General features: G+C 41.3%; 4 protein-coding genes across 4 annotated transcripts in view; 1 reads left to right on the top strand and 3 right to left on the bottom strand.

The window, feature by feature from the left end:
- The window catches only part of LOC135705766 (ejaculatory bulb-specific protein 3-like), a 173,934-nt gene extending 162,215 nt beyond the window's left edge, over positions 1 to 11,719 (top strand). Inside the window, exon 2 of the mRNA XM_065227620.1 lies at positions 11,271 to 11,719. Coding sequence (XP_065083692.1) covers positions 11,293 to 11,679 — 387 coding nt within the window. The 5' untranslated portion in view covers positions 11,271 to 11,292 and the 3' untranslated portion in view covers positions 11,680 to 11,719. The remainder of the gene's footprint in view (positions 1 to 11,270) is intronic.
- Positions 1 to 17,343, bottom strand: part of LOC135705716 (chitinase-like protein Idgf4) — a 300,438-nt gene that overhangs the window by 29,678 nt on the left and 253,417 nt on the right. The gene's annotated exons all lie outside the window — the stretch shown is intronic.
- LOC135705771 (ejaculatory bulb-specific protein 3-like) lies at positions 9,066 to 9,563 on the bottom strand. Its single transcript, XM_065227625.1, has one exon. The coding sequence runs from the start codon at positions 9,520 to 9,522 to the stop codon at positions 9,136 to 9,138; it is 387 nt and encodes a 128-aa protein (XP_065083697.1). The 5' UTR covers positions 9,523 to 9,563; the 3' UTR covers positions 9,066 to 9,135.
- Positions 13,557 to 14,537, bottom strand: LOC135705805 (uncharacterized). The gene is made up of 2 exons (XM_065227656.1): positions 14,305 to 14,537; positions 13,557 to 14,067 (listed from the first exon to the last, which is right to left on the bottom strand). The coding sequence occupies exons 1-2, from the start codon at positions 14,535 to 14,537 to the stop codon at positions 13,557 to 13,559; spliced, it is 744 nt and encodes a 247-aa protein (XP_065083728.1).

The raw sequence follows: 17,343 nt of genomic DNA on the forward strand, positions 1-17,343 counted from the left end.
TGGAAAAATATAAAAAAAAAAAACGATTTGAATCGTTACAACGTTCATAAAATTTCCCTCGGTGTTCTGGTACGTTCAAGCACCATTTCGTTCCGGACATAAATATCAAACGGTTGACAGTTGACGACCCGGCCGGTACAGCCGTCGTCCGTCGTCAGTCGCAGTTCCATGTAGGATATGCAGCAATGTATCATTTTCCTATGCAACGCCTTGTCCGTCGTAGTTGCTGTCGTCGGACTGGTCAAGCTCGTTGTCCACGCGGAAGATTCACCGCCGGTGCACAATCTCGGTCAGCCGCTCGTCGCGTCGTCGTGACCACGCCACGGACGTCGGTCGCGAAAGGCGTTGTAATGAATGACGGGATATGAGATGTGTTTCCCGTTTCTGCTAGCTGGCTCTCTCTCTCTCTCGAACAATGAGGGGCGAGGGGTACTGGAAGGCGCAAAGAAGACAGATTAAATCTGCAGTTCTTAATCATTCATGGCTTCGGTGCCCGGTGGAAACTTTGTAGAGTCTCCATCTCCGATGACGCCCGCTTGCGGGAAGACAAACGGCGACAAACTAATGCATGTGTGAAGTGATTACTCAAAGCAGTCAATTAGAGAGCAGAAATCACAGCCATCGGATTAATGCCTTCAGCGGTCGGATCATGATTAAATCGAATTTGGACGCGTGGAGGAGTTGGACTAGGACCGGTCATAACAGATTAATTTATTGAACGTGGTTGGTCAATTGATGTGTATATAGGAATGGGATCAGTGACAATTTGACTACAAAATTGCGTGAGCAATTCCAACGGAATTTGGCTGTAGGTTTCCCGAGAGCGAGAAATTCCAGTCAGTCAAGCCGCAATCATGTCGATCAGAGATTAAGATAAGCTATCATTATTTGTCGCAACCAGTTATCAGCATTGCTCTGCACCGACAGGGCACCTGGTGCCTGACCGCGGACATGATCAGCTCAGTACCTCGATGTGACTTTCGAAAACTTAACCGATCGGATGCGGCCAGAAAGAGACAACTCGAGTGCTCACGCAACTCATGTTCGAAATAGAAAAGATTGCTGAAAGTCACACAATGTTTTCCCTCTGTCTATGCCTGCAAAGAGCGAAGGGAAACAACATGTCTACACTAAGCCGCAGCACAGCATGGTTGTCCAGAACAAGTCCTCAACGTGCACTAGCCGTTGGATAATGCAATCTTGATAAGAGTTTAGCCTTTTGGTCTTATTTTACGCCCCAAACGCAAAGTGTTTCACGAGAGCACCGAGAGCCAACTGACTTGTAACATAATGTTAGCAATAGGCTAATTGCATGTTTAACGATCAAGTTGCGCGCGAGCAAACGCAACCCTGGAATGTCTGGATACCGTGAGGTATCAATTTATCATTTTTATTTATACCTTCAAACGGTTCGGTTCAGGTCTCCCCATCATGTTTCGGATCGTACGTTGCGACATCCGCGCACGCGGTCCACGGATGTAAAGCACATGTCGACATGCGACAAATGGCGCAAGCCGGAGGCTCAAGTTCCGTCCCACTCTGATACAACGCTCGAATGCAAACACTCTCTGACAAAATAGCGAAAAAGAAGAGCCAAGTCAAGAGTCGTCAACGGTAGCGGACATCAGTCGATTCTTTTCATTAGAGTGGGACTTTGATTGCATTTGGTCTGGCAGGCTAAATGGCGAGTTGCATGCTGGGGGCCCACGTAGATACCTTTCGGGTAGAGCGGTAAGCGCAGTAGTCCGGGCTTTTTATGTTCGCACAACGGCCACTCAGTAGGCTTTGAAAACTATAAATTATCCAAAGAAAAGGCCTTCTGTGATTGCGAGAAAACACAAACACGTCCTCGGCATTTCTTCACCCTCCTGGGCTGGGCATACGAGAGGGAAGCGGTTGTAGTGTGACTCGGGAGCACTGGCGGAGGAATTATTTACAAACCAATTTACACCGAGCAACGAAAATTTTATTACTTACTCAATAAAAACCTCTCGCAGTGGGAAGAAAAAGTGTTGCCTGCCGGTGGCTGCTGGGATACGTTCCTACCTACTGGAATCGGTGAATTGAAAAACTGCTGCCGGCTCGAGGACCGACCCACCGACGACGGAGCAACCGACTGGTGAGTATTGTCAACAAAAAGTGAGACACCATCGTAAAAAAAGCTCTCCGTCAGATGTCCCTTCGGGCTATGGCGCAGCTGGATCGTAATGGCTGTCGAATACAATCAACTAGAACGTTTAACGATTTCAGCTCAATTGGACAAGCTGTTAGCTTTTTTTTTTTTCGTTTGCATTCTAGGTATTCAGAGTAATTTTCGACCCTCTACTGGCCGAATCTGGGTTTTGGCGAGGGGGCGACTCTATCTAAGATGCAGGAAATGTTTTGCTTTGATGTTGTGAGATGCACTCGCAATTAATAGATAGAAACACGATTGATTGTGATTTTGAAGATTTACTGCAAAAAGGTGGAGAACGAAGCGAGTAGATGGGTTTGGATTCAAGAGATGAAAAACAGATTTTTCGTGGATTGATTCGCTAGTGTGAGATTTTTTGACCATTTAACATCGAGATTTAGATGCGTCGCACCCCTCGGGTTTTGGTCATTCTGTTAATTTTGCATAATTGATTGGTATTATTTTTTGTATCTTAATCAATTTATGTCAATATCTTGACCAGCTTTAGTTAAAACCCATTTTCAGCAACACGTATACAGATTTAACAGTATTTAATTCCAGTGCATTTTATCAATTTGACGAAACATTACAGAACACTGTTTTTCAGCATCAATCATCAAACAAGCATGTGATTGGAAGATAAATATGAAAGTAAATTTTCATCGATGTGCTCAACTCCATCTTATCTCAGCAATTCCACACACAAACAGACGTAACGCTTCATTCTGGAGCATCGTGCACGCATTTAACGACTGATTTGAATATTATAATTTCCGCGACCTACTCACCACAGGGCTGGCATCGGATCACTTTGATATTTCTATATATTTTGTTTACCTTGCATACAACATAGTTAGCGACTTACCGAACAAGCTTGTTTTCCGCGAGAAGCTCGAGAGATGTCGTTACTGAGGTCCTATGTTTTAAGGTACAATGCTTTCAAGAAAAAAAAAACTTGCTCAAGGCGTTGCGTCTGTTTGTGTGTAATAATTCCATTGCTAGCATGTAATTGGTATTACTTTCGTGGCAATGGATCAATTAAAATGCTGAGGTTTTGACTATGCTGTGGCTACCACAGTATTTTACATTTGACCGTTGATATACAGTAGCGCCAAAACTTAAAACTTGGCCATCTAAATTGATCGATGAAAAGTACACCATATTTTTAACATCGTTGAAGTGCATCGTATTTGATGTGATAGTAATGTGTATGCTATTGGTACATAGTCGCGTGGTTGCTGCTAATTTATTAGGTGCTATTTAGTATTTTTCATGTTCTTTCAGATCCAATCTGCCTCTTTTTGCTCGTTTAGGTATTGGAATTGTGTGACCCATGAAAAAAAAAATTATCAAATTTGGATGATAGCGAATTGTTGCTCTTTGCAATGCACTGGCGCTGTTATCTGTCTCTATTAATTCAAAAGAGTGAAATTTTGAATTAATAGAGACAGATAACAGCGCCAAACGGATTGTGACGAGCCAACGTTGAACTTCAGTGTTGGAAGAAAACGCGCACATCAATGCATGTATGAACACACACCACTAAGCGGACGGTACAACGCAAATCAAAACACAACGTAGTGTCATCACTCAGCTTCGGCATACCTTTCTACGTTATAAAAAGGAAAGTAATCATTATTCTAACGTAATTTTTTGATATACTTGGTGCTCCGTTGACCAAGGAAGACGGGTTATTTTATTACGATCCATAAAATATTGAAAAACGTTCAATAAAAAACATCCAAATGATCCATCACACATCGGAGAAAATCCTTAAAAAAGTGTGAATGATCCATAAAAAATATCAACATCATCCATATTTTATGTAAAATTTAGCAACACAATTGTAAAAATTTCCTGCTGAATTTCTAAAGAATGAGCATTTAAATTGTATTAATTACCCATAAACATATTGCAATTGATCCATAACACATTCAGCAGTGAATCTTATAATAAAGAAAGTGATCCATAGAAAATCAAGTTTGTGCACTTAAAAATATAGCCATGTTCGGATTAATGAAAGCAACTTCCTCAGAGCAGTCTCGTTTTGGACAGCTTGAAGCTGAAATAGGTTTTATTAAACTAATATAAAATTTAAACCAATCTTAATGCTTATAATAAAAGCTATTTCAGCTTCAAGCTGTCCAAAACGGGACTGCTCTGAGGAAGTTGCTTTCATAAATCCAAACATTCTTGAAGAACAACATCGGATATAACCTAAGTGAAAAACAGAACAGCGAAAACGGTACGCTTTTTGAAGGGCATTACCACGTAGATGATACGATCCAGTGTGATGTCTGCGATGTCTGGACCCATTATAGTTGTGCTGGTAAGACAACAGCTGTAAAGGACGTTTCGTAGATGTGCTCGAAGTGCACAAATATGCTGAAGGTGCCAAAAGGAACCAAGAAGTCTGTCCCAAAGAAACCACCAAGCAGAAAGAATAAATAGTGCGAGGAGTGATGCCGGATCCGAATCTGGAAAAGGAAGTACCTATGAGGTCAGCCTGTAGGAATCCCTAGACCAGTTGCAGCAGAAGAAAAGCGCAAAGGAGAAAGCGCTGGAGGAAGAGAATCCTCCATGAAAAGCGATAGGAGGCTGAGCGGGAGATTTTTCAAACCGAGAGTTCCGTCACTCTTTGAACAAAGATTTTGCAAGATTTAGGATTTAGGGATTCAATTATTATTTTAGTTCGGCACGCAAACGATGTAGAATGAGCTGCTTACAAGTTACTTAGGGTAAATCAAGTATAAATATAGCGTTTAGGAACAAATGGAAGGTTTCCAGATTTTAGGATCAAATTGTAATATCTAGATAAAGCAAATATAGGGTTATTAAAATAAATATTTTCACAAATTCGTCCTCCAACTAACCTACTTCAGTAGCTAATTCACTACAAATCACTACAATTTAATTAAACGATAGGTATAGTAACACACTTAGACAATTAACTTAATTTTGCTGTAAAACGTGTTGTAGATGGTTTGAAATTGTACTTACTTATCCTTTTTTTCTCGTTCTTACTCCGACCTATCTAAACTTATAGTTCCGTTGAACCAAACCTGACGTCTGCCATTTCTGACAGTGACCGTTACCGTAGCTCTCCGAATCTCTCACAGGGTTGTCGCTGGGGTTGGCGGTACAGGGTTATCCCGATATTCCGAACAGACATGATCCATAAATTAGACGTATATTATTCACATTTTGGACACTATATTATATTAACAATAGCTGCAATTTCCAAACCTACGACTGGATTCCTTCCTTCAGATAACAACTGGAGTACGGTAAAAATCAGTAGAACTGTTTCAAACACATAGTCGGTATTTGAGTGTGGTGGCGGGGGGAATACTCCTCACCATCCCTCGTCAACGGGGGAGTTTGGTAAAGAGAGATGATCAAACCGATTTGTAATTTCCTAAAGTTGTCCTTGCTCGCTTTCTACGGAACTATCAATTCTATACTTTCATCTCCTCATCTATCGTATAATAATTACCACTTCAGTCTGTTATTTGAAATTAGCATCATCAACTATATAAATCGTTGACTTCACGCAGGAGTAATACTATATTATTAATTTTGATCCATAAACCATGAAACGTAACTACTTAGATTTACTGGTCTGCCGTAGTTTTTTAGGTAGAGGTGTGGATCGATGGTCAAGCGTCTAGAATTAGCTTCCAAAAGAAGTTTCTATAATAGTCTACTTAAGAAAATATGAAAAATAAATGTTAATTTTATGGATCATACCTAAGGTAGCTGTTCCACTTATTGGTAGACGTACCTATTATGGTGTGTTCCAATTATAGTCTATGGGATATACATATGTTTTTCATGTTTTGGACCCTTTTTAAATTTGAGCTATAAACCTTGGAAAATTGCTACATAACTGCGTAGCTACTCAGGTTTACTGTTCGGCCCGTGCTTTTTTTTTCAGAAAAGCAGAACTATGGGTGAGCGTCTAGAATAAGCCTCTTAAAGAAGTTTCTTAATGAAGCTTCCATATGAAGCTTCTTAAGAATATAATTATAGAATCTTCTTTTGGAAGCTAATTCTAGACGCTTGCCCGTCGCTTCAAACACGGGCAGGGCAGTAAATCTAAGTAGATCTGCAGTGGTGCAATTTTTCAAGGTTTATGGAACAAAATTTTAAAAATAGTGTCCTAAACAAGAATAATATACGTCTAATTTATGGATCATGCCCATATTTTTAAGTACGCGTGCTTGATTTTCTATGGATCACTTTCTTTAGTTTAAGGTTCATTGTTGAATTTTTATGGATCAATTACAATATTTTTATGGGTAATTCGTACAATTTCAATGCTCATTCTTTAGAAATTTAGCGGCACATTTTTACAATTTTATTGCTAAATTTTACATAAAATATTGATCATATTAATATTTGTTAGGGATCATCCACACCTTTTTAGGGATTTTCTCCGATGTTTTATGGATCATTTTCATGTGTTTAATGGAACGTTTTTCAATAATTTATGGATCGTTTTATCAATTCTAAAGGTGCATACTTAGGGCTGCCTTTGCGTAGCGATGATTACGTTGCGTGGCATTTCAAGTGGCTGGGGAGTTTCGAATAATTCTTTAGGGAGACGGAATGTTTTTCCATAATTACTTGTATGCTTATAAAGAATATTTTCAGCAACAGCTTCACAAACCATCAGTTACTATTAGATATTTGCATCTTACTGATACCGGTGATGATATTGGAAACTCTTTCACTCGAAAGCAAGCTTGGATGTGTGATTGGTTTCACAAGCTGTTGCGTAAAGATTGAGAAACGGAGCAATCACACAAAAGTGATAATCTTGCTATCGCTATATATTGATGTTGACATCGAGGATGATATCGTTCTCTTCCTCCAGCTGATCATCAAAGTCCGCGCTGGCATCTGTCATGCTGACATCTGTCATGTTGACATCTGTCAGTTATTGAACCCTGGTAGTGAAGTTGGCAACGAACTCCTAACAGTTTCAATGCACACTCACCAGATGGAACTGCGATCACATAAGAGTGGGAATTGATTAGTGGGATATCTTGTTAATTAGATATCTTTGCAGTTGGTCAGGAATGAAATCAAGCTGAACAAAAATAATAACGTTCTAGGATTGCATCCAATTGAGTTGATGTCTTGAGCAAAGTTCCTTGACTTATTTAGGACTATAATTTCATGGATAAAAAGTTCAAGTTTTTCCTGCACAGATGGCGCAGCGATACCAATTTTTTTATTTGGTACGTGAGGTTTGCTGTCTTCGTTGTAAAACTCAAAATTTAATGAAATATTGCTCAATACATAAAAGCTGTTCATCTTCCAACACAGAGGCATACGAAGTTTTGTAAAATTTGTCAGAAATTCACGTTTTAGAATTCAGTTTTATAAATTCGTTTAAATGATTACTTTAATTTTTTTGAGTGTCGATCGAGTTTGGTCCAGCCAATCTTTTTAGAGCAATTCTTTTATATGTATAAAACTTTTAGAGTGCTAAAAAATAAATTTCACACGAAATAAAAAAAAATAATACATGATCTCCTGAATAGATCATTTTTAAAAATATCTCAGAGGTTTACTGAGACTTATTTGAGATTTTTGGAATTGAATCAAGCCATATATTTTATCTAAACAAAAATATTATTCTATTATATACATTAGGGCTGGTCTAGTTTATATGGCAAATTACAACCCCCTGAACCCTACTGCTTTTTCGATGTGTATTAAAGTTATAAAAAACTGTGCCAAATTTGAACGAATTTGGTTACAATCTGGCCACCAGGGAACTCAGGGACATGAAAATTAATCGAAGTCTGAAATCAAGCGTCACGTAAAATGTCCTTAATTTGGATTATTCATCACCGCATCTTGGGACCGTGAACATATATGTCTACTAGACTGATGCAAATTTTGACATTTTCGCTCCACAGTGCTCAAACAATTCCAAATCGGGTCCTGATTAGTCTCCCAAAATTTGAACTAATTTGAAAAGAAACTGACTTGGCACAAACCATTTGAAGTTTATATGGAAATTACTATGGGAAATCCAAACTTTTTGTTCATTGCCTTCTTACCTTTTACCATATGATAATGTTCAAAAATTCAAAAGCTATACTTATGGAAAATTTTCTCAGCTTCAACTTAGCAGAATGTAGTTGTTGAGCCAAACGTCAAATAAAATAGTTATTAATTGTTTAAGAGATTGATAATCTTATGGCATGATCAAGCAGCTGTTTTGTGAGCAACACTGTATCTTGCAGTGTGACATAGTAGCCATGATTTTTGTGCTCTATTCCAAGCGCCAGAAACACCAATGTTGCCTGCTGAACAGTTGATTGAGCATAATCGTAAGACATTAGTGGCTTGAATTATTGATAACTTTTGATGCTAACATTATATTGAAAAGTGGTTCAGGACAAAGTTGTAGCTGAGAAAATTTTCTACGAGCTCAGTTATCATTTTTTAAAGCAGAGCTATATGGTAAATTGTTAAATGGATATGAACAAAACATTTGGTTTTCCCATATTAATTTCCATATAAACTTCAAATGGTTTGTGCGAAGTCAGTTTCTTTTCAAATGAGTTCAAATTTTGGGAGACTAATCAGGACCCGATTTGGAACTGTTTGAGCACTGTGGAGCGAAAATGTCAAAATTTGCATCAGTCTAATGTCTACTACTGCTTCTGTCCAAATGTCGACATCAATTGGGAAGGGAAAACTGTTTAAATTGTTTGTGATATTACTCAACATCTTATCACTCTCAACTAATAAATTTCTAGGCATTTATTGACACAGGTTGATTGCTGTGGAGTTTATAGAACAGATTCTGAGCGACTACAAAGACGGCAGCAGCATGGTTTTTTGGATTGCATAACAGAAGATAATCAAAATCAACGATCATTGCGTTAGGTCGAATTCCCATCGTTGCAGTTCAGGCTCAAGCGGAGCATAATTCCCATTTACAGCTTGATTCCATCCTTTTCGGCCTTGGCCACGTTCTTCTCGACGTACTTGTTCTCTGGGTCGTACTTGGCCTTCAGGGCCTTCCATTCCTCCGGACGGTTCTCGGTCAGGAACTTGATAGTCTTGGTGCTGGACTCATTCTGCTTCTCGCTACACTTGGAGCAATCGTTTTCCAGAGCATCGGGCAGGACACGCTTCAGCTCATTGCCCTCTGGAGTACAGGCTCCGGTATCCATCAGGCAGTTGTAGTAGTTCTTGAAGAGACGGTCCGACTTGAGAATCTCATCGATATCGATGCTATCGTACTTGGTGGTGTACTTATCGTCTTGGGGTCTGGCGGCAGCCAGGGTGACCAGGGCCAAAGCAACGATGACGAATTTCATTTTTGAATATTTAATTTGAACTAAAATGATAATAAATGGTAAGATAGAATATAGACAATCGCAAAAGGATTTCAGTTCAAGCTTAAACCTGAACCCACCTTGATGCTTGAAGCAATTGAACTATACTCATCTCGGGTCTCTCAATGGCTTATATATAGGGGCGGATTTGTCTGTTCGTCGACCCACGGGATCTTTTTCCGCGGATATTATTGATCCGATCTCGCAATTATCGCTGACGTTGTCTATCATAAGAAAAAAAAATCGCGTGTGGAAGAAATCATCGCTTTTGCACTCAACGCCAATTGAAGTAAATGAAGCGCACTGTGTATAACAGGGCAGTCAGCGCCAAAAAAAAAAAAATATCGTGGCAAGTGAATCATTCTGAAGTCTGGATGACGCAGATGATTGTTAAAAATCAATAAGCTGAAGCGTTTCTAGACCAAAGTAACAACATCCCATACGATACAAACGTCTGTGTTTTTCTTTTGAAAGACGGGCATTAGGGTGGGTCAAGTTTGTATGGTGGATCACAAACCCCTGCTCCTAACTTCTCCTTTGGTCTGTGTTTAGGTCCCCAACAACTATGCCAAATTTGATCGAATAATCTGGACTTGTGGGAGAGCTATAAGGTTTGTATGGGGAATTGTATGATAATTGTAACAAAATTATTCATGGTATGCAAAAAAAAAAAAAAAAAATCAAAAATTACTCAACTTTGGGAAAACTAACTAACCAAGTCCCAAGTTTGATGAAAATTTATCAATTTTTGACATGCGAATGAAAAGTTTTGTGCCGATTTCCATGCAATTACCGATACAAACTTTATTGTTCTATCGCAAATCCAGATCATAACCAAATTCGATCAAATTTGGCAAAGTTGTTCAATTGTTGCGGATCTCAACACAGATCGAAGAAGCGGTGCAGAGCAGGAGGTTGGGTAGTTGACTCACCCAAATGGAAATATATAAGTTTACGACAACCTTATGCCTAGCAGCATCCTGACGTTTGGATTGGAAGTTCTCAGCATACAATATACAATACCGTAAATCACCGTAGTCGTTCATAATGAAAGTAGTGAAAAGTCTTTTACCTACCTACCGCGGAATAGGCGAAAGGAGCCAATTCAAAAACATCAAATCGAACCGAACCAGAGCAAATGCGTTCAGTTTGATACTACGAGGCGAAGATAATTGGACCGTGCATGCGTCTAATTAACACACAAATAGGAAGCGCTTATTGCTTATTGAATCAATGCGATCACGGATGAGTCATAAATTAATTTCAATTTCGTCGAACTCAATCATTTTTTTTAAAGTACTTTAAATTTGTTTTTTGCTTAACTTAATCAAATTGACGTATCATCGTCATCGTCACATCCAGACTGAAGACTCACTCATTTGATACGTCAATTTTTTCAGCGATTACCGGTTCTCCAAACATTAAGTATACTCACTGCAGTCGGAACCGATTGCATGAACGATGACTTCCTCTACTTGCGAGCATTTTTTTTTTCTAATAGACATCATCATCTACAGATTGGAGATCGACCGTACACAATTCGCGATAAAATCAATCCTGCAGGATGGAAACAAGAAGAGCTCAACGCCACTATAAATAACAGCTGTGGAACTTGACTTAAGTATATTCAACTTTACTTCGCTCAGGCATCAAGGTGAGTTTCAGGTTCTGGCTTCAGTTGAAAACTTTTTTGAGCATTGTTTTCAAATATCCTTTTCTTGTTGTTACAGTGTTCAAAACAAATCCCAAAAAATGAAATTCGTCATCGTTGCTTTGGCCCTGGTCACCCTGGCTGCCGCCAGACCCCAAGACGACAAGTACACCACCAAGTACGATAGCATCGATATCGATGAGATCCTCAAATCGGACCGTCTCTTCAAGAACTACTACAACTGCCTGATGGATACCGGAGCCTGTACCCCAGAGGGCAATGAACTGAAGCGTGTCCTGCCCGATGCCCTGGAAAACGATTGCTCCAAGTGCAGTGAGAAGCAGAATGAGTCCAGCACCAAGACTATCAAGTTCCTGACCGAGAACCGCCCGGAGGAATGGAAGGCCCTGAAGGCCAAGTACGACCCAGAAAACAAGTACGTCGAGAAGAACGTGGCCAAGGCCGAGATGGATGGAATCAAGCTGTAAATTGAACTAATCATGCGCTTGAGCCTGACTTGGAACGATGGGAATTATACCAATAATCATGTTGTCAGATTTAGTTCTGTGGACAGTAGAACTTTCTGTGACAATAAACTGTTGCTAATACCTTACATGCTGTGTTCTCGAAGCCAATAGTCCGTATGAATAAAAAGAGTTTACTTTACTTGCCCGTACATTTATTATGGGGAAAGTAAAGTAAACTCTATCAGGCATATGACTCACTATCACATCCAATCATAAAATCATGACTTGGAAGCTCTAAATCAAGCATTTAATTACATCGAGGGCAAACGTGGCTGCCAATGGAGACGCTGAATGTGGCTTCCCTGAGCCTAGTTAGTGCAAGCGCAGGTTACAAAGCAATAGAATGCCACAGCGGGCTTTGGATTGTCGAGCCAAGCAAATTCGATGATGCGACATGCTCCCCGATCGCATTTGCTTTCTCCTGTGGGGTGATTTAACGCCGATCGTCATCATTTTCGACTCAGAGAGGTAGAACGGGTTTGGGATGAGTTTTCAGGACCTTGAATACCTTCCATAATGGTCTGGAGTGAAACTTTCATTTTGGAGTGTGTCCATTCTGGAAGTCCTCTGAAACTGGCGTCTACGAACATTTCTCCACCGAATCAGTAATTGGGCGTGGAAATCAATAGCAACAAACTTATCCCTCACAGGAACTTGTCGAATTCATGCCTCGTCAGCCACGGATATGGCCTGTTGGAGTCCTTCCAACGCCCGGTCGATGTCAGCTACGGTGTCGAGCGGTGGATACGTAGGTAGCTTCTAGCAGGAACCACATTGACACCGACTTCAGCCACCAGGTCGTCGGAGCTGAGATCTTTGTGCGCCTCCTATATTCGACAGAAAAAATGGCGTGATGGCGGTAAGATCGTTCTTGAATTGGATTCCTAGTCCGTTGCTTGCGGTACACTGGCGTGGACAGTAAACAGCGATAAACCGAACGTTTCCAGTTGGTGATTCCACTTCCACACTATCGGCCTCGATGATAGAAGTGCGGATGTGGGGCAGGGTGCTGAACTTTATTTCCTTCCTGAGGATTGTTATGTCCACTCACTGGACTATACTGGAACTTTGGGGCTTTAGACGTCGGATAGGTTTAAGGATTAAAACTGAAGTGTTCAGGTTGATGGTCGAAACTAGAGTGCCGACTCGTTTGAATGTTTATTTACAAGAAACCTTTTCAGGTGAGACAGCTATATGTACGCTACTGTTTTTGTCTCTATTATCTTCATGTGTATACGATCAGAACTGTCATTTGACAGGCTACTACAGTTCTTCCCCTATTAGAAAGATCATTATATAACTTATAACAAATTTTTATATTCTTCTTCTTTCGGTTTCAGCTTATCTTCGATGGTGAACAAATTCAGAACAAATTAAAAATTTATAAATTCAAAACTCACTAATAAACAAACTCACTAATCTCGAAAAAAAAATAGTTCTTTAAATTTTAACCATAATGAAAGTCACTGTCGACATTCGCCGTTCTTTTCCTCTTCGAACGCCTTAATCCAGATAGTGGAGACTCGGACAAGACATCAGCATGCTTCCTCTTTAAACTGTTCCCAGTTGTCCTTTTCTCCTCCTCCGGAAGGCTTCCGAGCTGATCTTCGTTTTGGCCATTTGATTGTCCTACCTTAGGAATTTTTTTTTTTTTTTTTTTTTTTTTTTTTTCCTTTATTTACAAGGCTTTCAGCCATTGGCTGGTTCGCCTTGGGACCTTAGGAATTTGATTGGACAACGTTATGTTCGGTCTTAAAAACACCGCGTTAGTAGTCTTCCGCAGCTGGTTTCGATGGGCCATTAGGCGAACGCTTCCAGTTTCCGTTTCCACCTGTCTCTCACTCGTCGCTGTCTGAGTCCTCTGTCCGCATTCGGCTTAAAAGATCTGCGATGCGGCCATCCTCGCTTGGTCCTGGCTGGTACTGGTCCACCATATTTACTGCATCTTGTTGCATGTTTTTTAGCTTAAAACATTTCCGCTTGATGTGTCCTTTCACACCACAGAAGTTGCACGTCATGTCCGCATAATTAGGCTTTTGTCTCCAACCACCCGGCTTGAACTTTTCAGTCTCCCTCCAGTAGTGTCCTCTCGGTCTAACGTTATCATCAAATTTCCTAGTGTATAGCCTATGTCCCAATCTATCTTTGATTGGAACACGGGGTGAAACCCGAGTTCCCGAGGTGCCCACGTTAGCTGCATTATAAACTGCGAGCAATTTTTGCATGGTTGATCCAGGTTTTGGAAGTGGTTGCGTCAATGATGCGATCTGACCGTACTGGTCATCGTTAGTTCCACTTAGTTTTTTTGCGTTTTTGCCGGCTAATTCCCACGTCGCAATAATTTTCTCCGCAATCGCAAGAGTAAGCTTTTCTTCATTTAATAATCGTTCCCGAAGGGATTTTTCGCGGACTCCTGCTAAGATGCGGTCCCTTATAGCTAAGTCCTTGAAATCCCCAAATGAACAAAATTCTGCCTGTAATTTTACAGACAGAACAAAATCTTCAACCGTTTCATCCGGCTGTTGAACACGATTATTAAACTTCAGTCTCTGGATCAGGTCAGACTCAGTTTTATCCAACCTGGTCCGTAGATTGGCTATCATGTCGTCATAGGACACCGTATTCAAATTACTAGTCGGGAACAAAAGTTTCAGTTCGTGAAATATAACTGGGCCACTAAGGGTTACAAAGTATGCCCTTTTAGTCTCAATGGAAACTTTATTCAAGGCAAAATAAAACTCCAGGCGCTCTACCCATTCCCCGAAAGGCATACCCTTACGGTAGGGTTCAATAGTAGCTGTCACATTCACATTAGCCATTTTATGTTGTAAGGAATTTAAACTCACTTACCCAGTTGGACACTGCAAGAGCGAGTTAATCCTGCACTCACCAACTATCGTAAATGTGAAATTAACACCACGACAGTTTTGATACTGTAAAACGCACCGTCAATTTTCCTCGGGTTACTGTACACCTGGATCCTATTACTGAGATAGCAGCTTTCCACGGTTGATTCGATTTAGTTCGCCACAAAAGAACAACGGCAGCAGATATTACCACCGCAGGATAGAACCACTAATGAGTTGCAGAGCAGCCGTACGCCGTACTACGCTGGCTATTATTAGGCGGCCGGAGACCAAAGCAGCAAATAAATTTTACCGGATGGTGATAACAGGTACAGATGCGCTCTAATGGAGGATGCGAAATCTTCCTGGAATACACGTATCCGGTTGAGGCTCTCAATGTGTACGAAATGATGTATCTCTGCGAAAAATTCAACGCTGCTTCCCCGCCGAGGACGAGATGATGTTGCTCCGTAATACCTTCGTCCTTCAGAGCACTGGGATGGAACGTGGATCCAAGCGTAAATCCGTGAAGTAGTCACCGTTTCGTTCTTGTCCGGAATATTTAGCACTTTATGCCGCAGTAAGCACTTCAACTTTTCACACGCGAGAGAAATAAATTTTATCCAGTCGTCGCCAAACTGTTATGTCCACTCACTGGACTATACTGGAACTCTGGGGCTTTAGACGTCGGATAGGTTTAAGGATTAAAACTGAAGTGTTCAGGTTGATGGTAGAAACTAGAGTGCCGACTCGTTTGAATGTTTATTTACAAGAAACCTTTTCAGGTGAGACAGCTATATGTACGCTACTGTTTTTGTCTCTATTATCTTCATGTGTATACGATCAGAACTGTCATTTGACAGGCTACTACAAGGATGACCGCTACACCACTCCCCTCGAGTTCACGATGGTAAATGACAGGTGGGCAGGAACTCACAGTCTCCCAGTGTTGGTGAGTTCTTTGCCGTTAATGTTAACGAAAAGTTCACTATTTTGCTATACAGAAATTCAAAACAAAAATTTTTATCTGCGGATTTGAACAGCTTTTGACCTGTTTCATACTACCGGAAGGTGTATGCTGGTCACAAATGCCGTGCCAAACTGATTTCCTACTCAATTAATCAATCTTTGATGTGAAATTCGCTAATAAACACGAGGTGCATTTCTTATAGCAAACATGCCATAACAAAATGGGCATGGTTCATTTATGTAAACAAACTAACACTTCTTCCGACTGTGGCACCTATGTATTAGCCGTCTCGCCTCGAGTTCATGCGATCATGCCGCATAATGTTGTGGCTAGGTAACCAGAAGCTGTCGCCGGAATTTAGATGGGTATCGGTTAGAAGACCCACGTCGATGTTGTGCTTGCGGAGGAAGTCGGCAAGCTCAATCTGTTTTACTCTTTCAGAGCAAGCGTTACAGGTAGCGATAGTTAGCAGTTTATACACCATACTGGATGATAAACTTACCGAGTACTTGGATCTGTTGTTGCGTCACTTACGTAGAGCACCGGTCATGTTGACGAAAATTTCCATCAGTTCATCCGCAGAGAACAGCTCGGGGTTGTTGTTTTGCATTGTTGGTTGTCTCCAGAATCCAGGAGGGGATGGAAAGCTATGTCCAGCAGAATAACCAGGCATTCCTTGAAGCGGAGCGGATCGCACCCGTGAATTCGCTTGTCCATGAAGAGGCAAAGTCCACCGCCCCAAAAGCTGGGGGCTTATCCTTCCTTCGTCCTGGTTGATTGTTGGTGGAAGCCTGTTTTCGGATGCGCTTGAAATCCTCGCGTTTATGGCACTGCGGATACTTGGTGAGCACCACCACAGTTGGCGCATTTGGACATCACAGCTTCATCCGCAGCACTTTCGTAGGTGGCGTGGTCTTGAGCGCAATTGCCGAAGCGTGGCCTAATGTTGCAGTTGCGGGTGCCATGTCCAAAATTCAGACACTGTTGGCACTGAGTAACATCGCGATGGTTGCCACGGTATGGAGCGAATGGCTTACAACGCGTTGAGCGTCCCCGTTCCCTTCTGGAAGTGTACCAGGAAAAGGCAAATTGGATACGCCTTCGCATTCTAGTCCCTTGTCATCCGATAGGCGGCACTTGGGGCCAGCTTGTACCGGTACCTGATTTCAGCTTCGATAAACTTTGGGTCAAATTTTGGTAGGCCCCTGATGACGACCTTGAACGGTTTCTCACGGGGAATATCGTGGGTGAAGAATTCCACCTTGGAAGTCCTCAGGTGGGTGACGACCAAGTCATACTCCACTTTCGTACGGAGCTTCACCTTGGCGCCGACTCTGCCTAACTTGAATTTGGATTTGACGCCCAGCGACGCCAGATCCGCGATGAGCTCATTTAAATGGGCATTTTTTACTACTAACTGAGGTAACTTCACTTTTGCCGTGCCGTGACAGCATTTTCGGTTTCGGAAGCGTCACCAAAATCTCCAACATCACTGCCGTTTGTCGCAGTGACATCGTTGCGACCAATCGTACCATTGGACTGGCCCCGATTCTTCTTCCTCTTCTTGCTGTGACGGAAAAAAAGCTGGCTGGGTATGCCCATCGATGGGAAGAACAGCAAACCTGTTGGATGTAGGTAAACCAGAGCTTCCTTCACCGGGGTCCTTGTCCTTCAGCAAGCTTCGCAAGCCATGCTTCCCCATTTTGGAGCACACATACACACAACACGCGAAAAAGAGAACGCGAACACTATCGCAAAGTACTTTCCGAACAACTCGAGAGCACGAGCTAAAACCGAACTGAACTGCTT

This window comes from Ochlerotatus camptorhynchus, unplaced genomic scaffold (assembly GCF_037179485.1).
Source record: "Ochlerotatus camptorhynchus isolate MF236.1 unplaced genomic scaffold, CSIRO-AGI_Acam_v1.1 ptg000274l, whole genome shotgun sequence".
NCBI classification, from domain to species: domain Eukaryota; kingdom Metazoa; phylum Arthropoda; class Insecta; order Diptera; family Culicidae; genus Ochlerotatus; species Ochlerotatus camptorhynchus.

What these genes read in the sequence shown, in the direction of transcription:
- LOC135705771 (XM_065227625.1), bottom strand. Translation starts at nt 9,522, where the DNA reads ATGAAATTCGTCATCGTTGCTTTGGCCCTGGTCACCCTGGCTGCCGCC.
- LOC135705805 (XM_065227656.1), bottom strand. Translation starts at nt 14,537, where the DNA reads ATGGCTAATGTGAATGTGACAGCTACTATTGAACCCTACCGTAAGGGT. An exon ending in GACATGATAGCCAATCTACG is followed by an intron (nt 14,068 to 14,304) that starts GACCAGGTTGGA and finishes TCTTGCGATTGC; the next exon opens with GGAGAAAATTATTGCGACGT.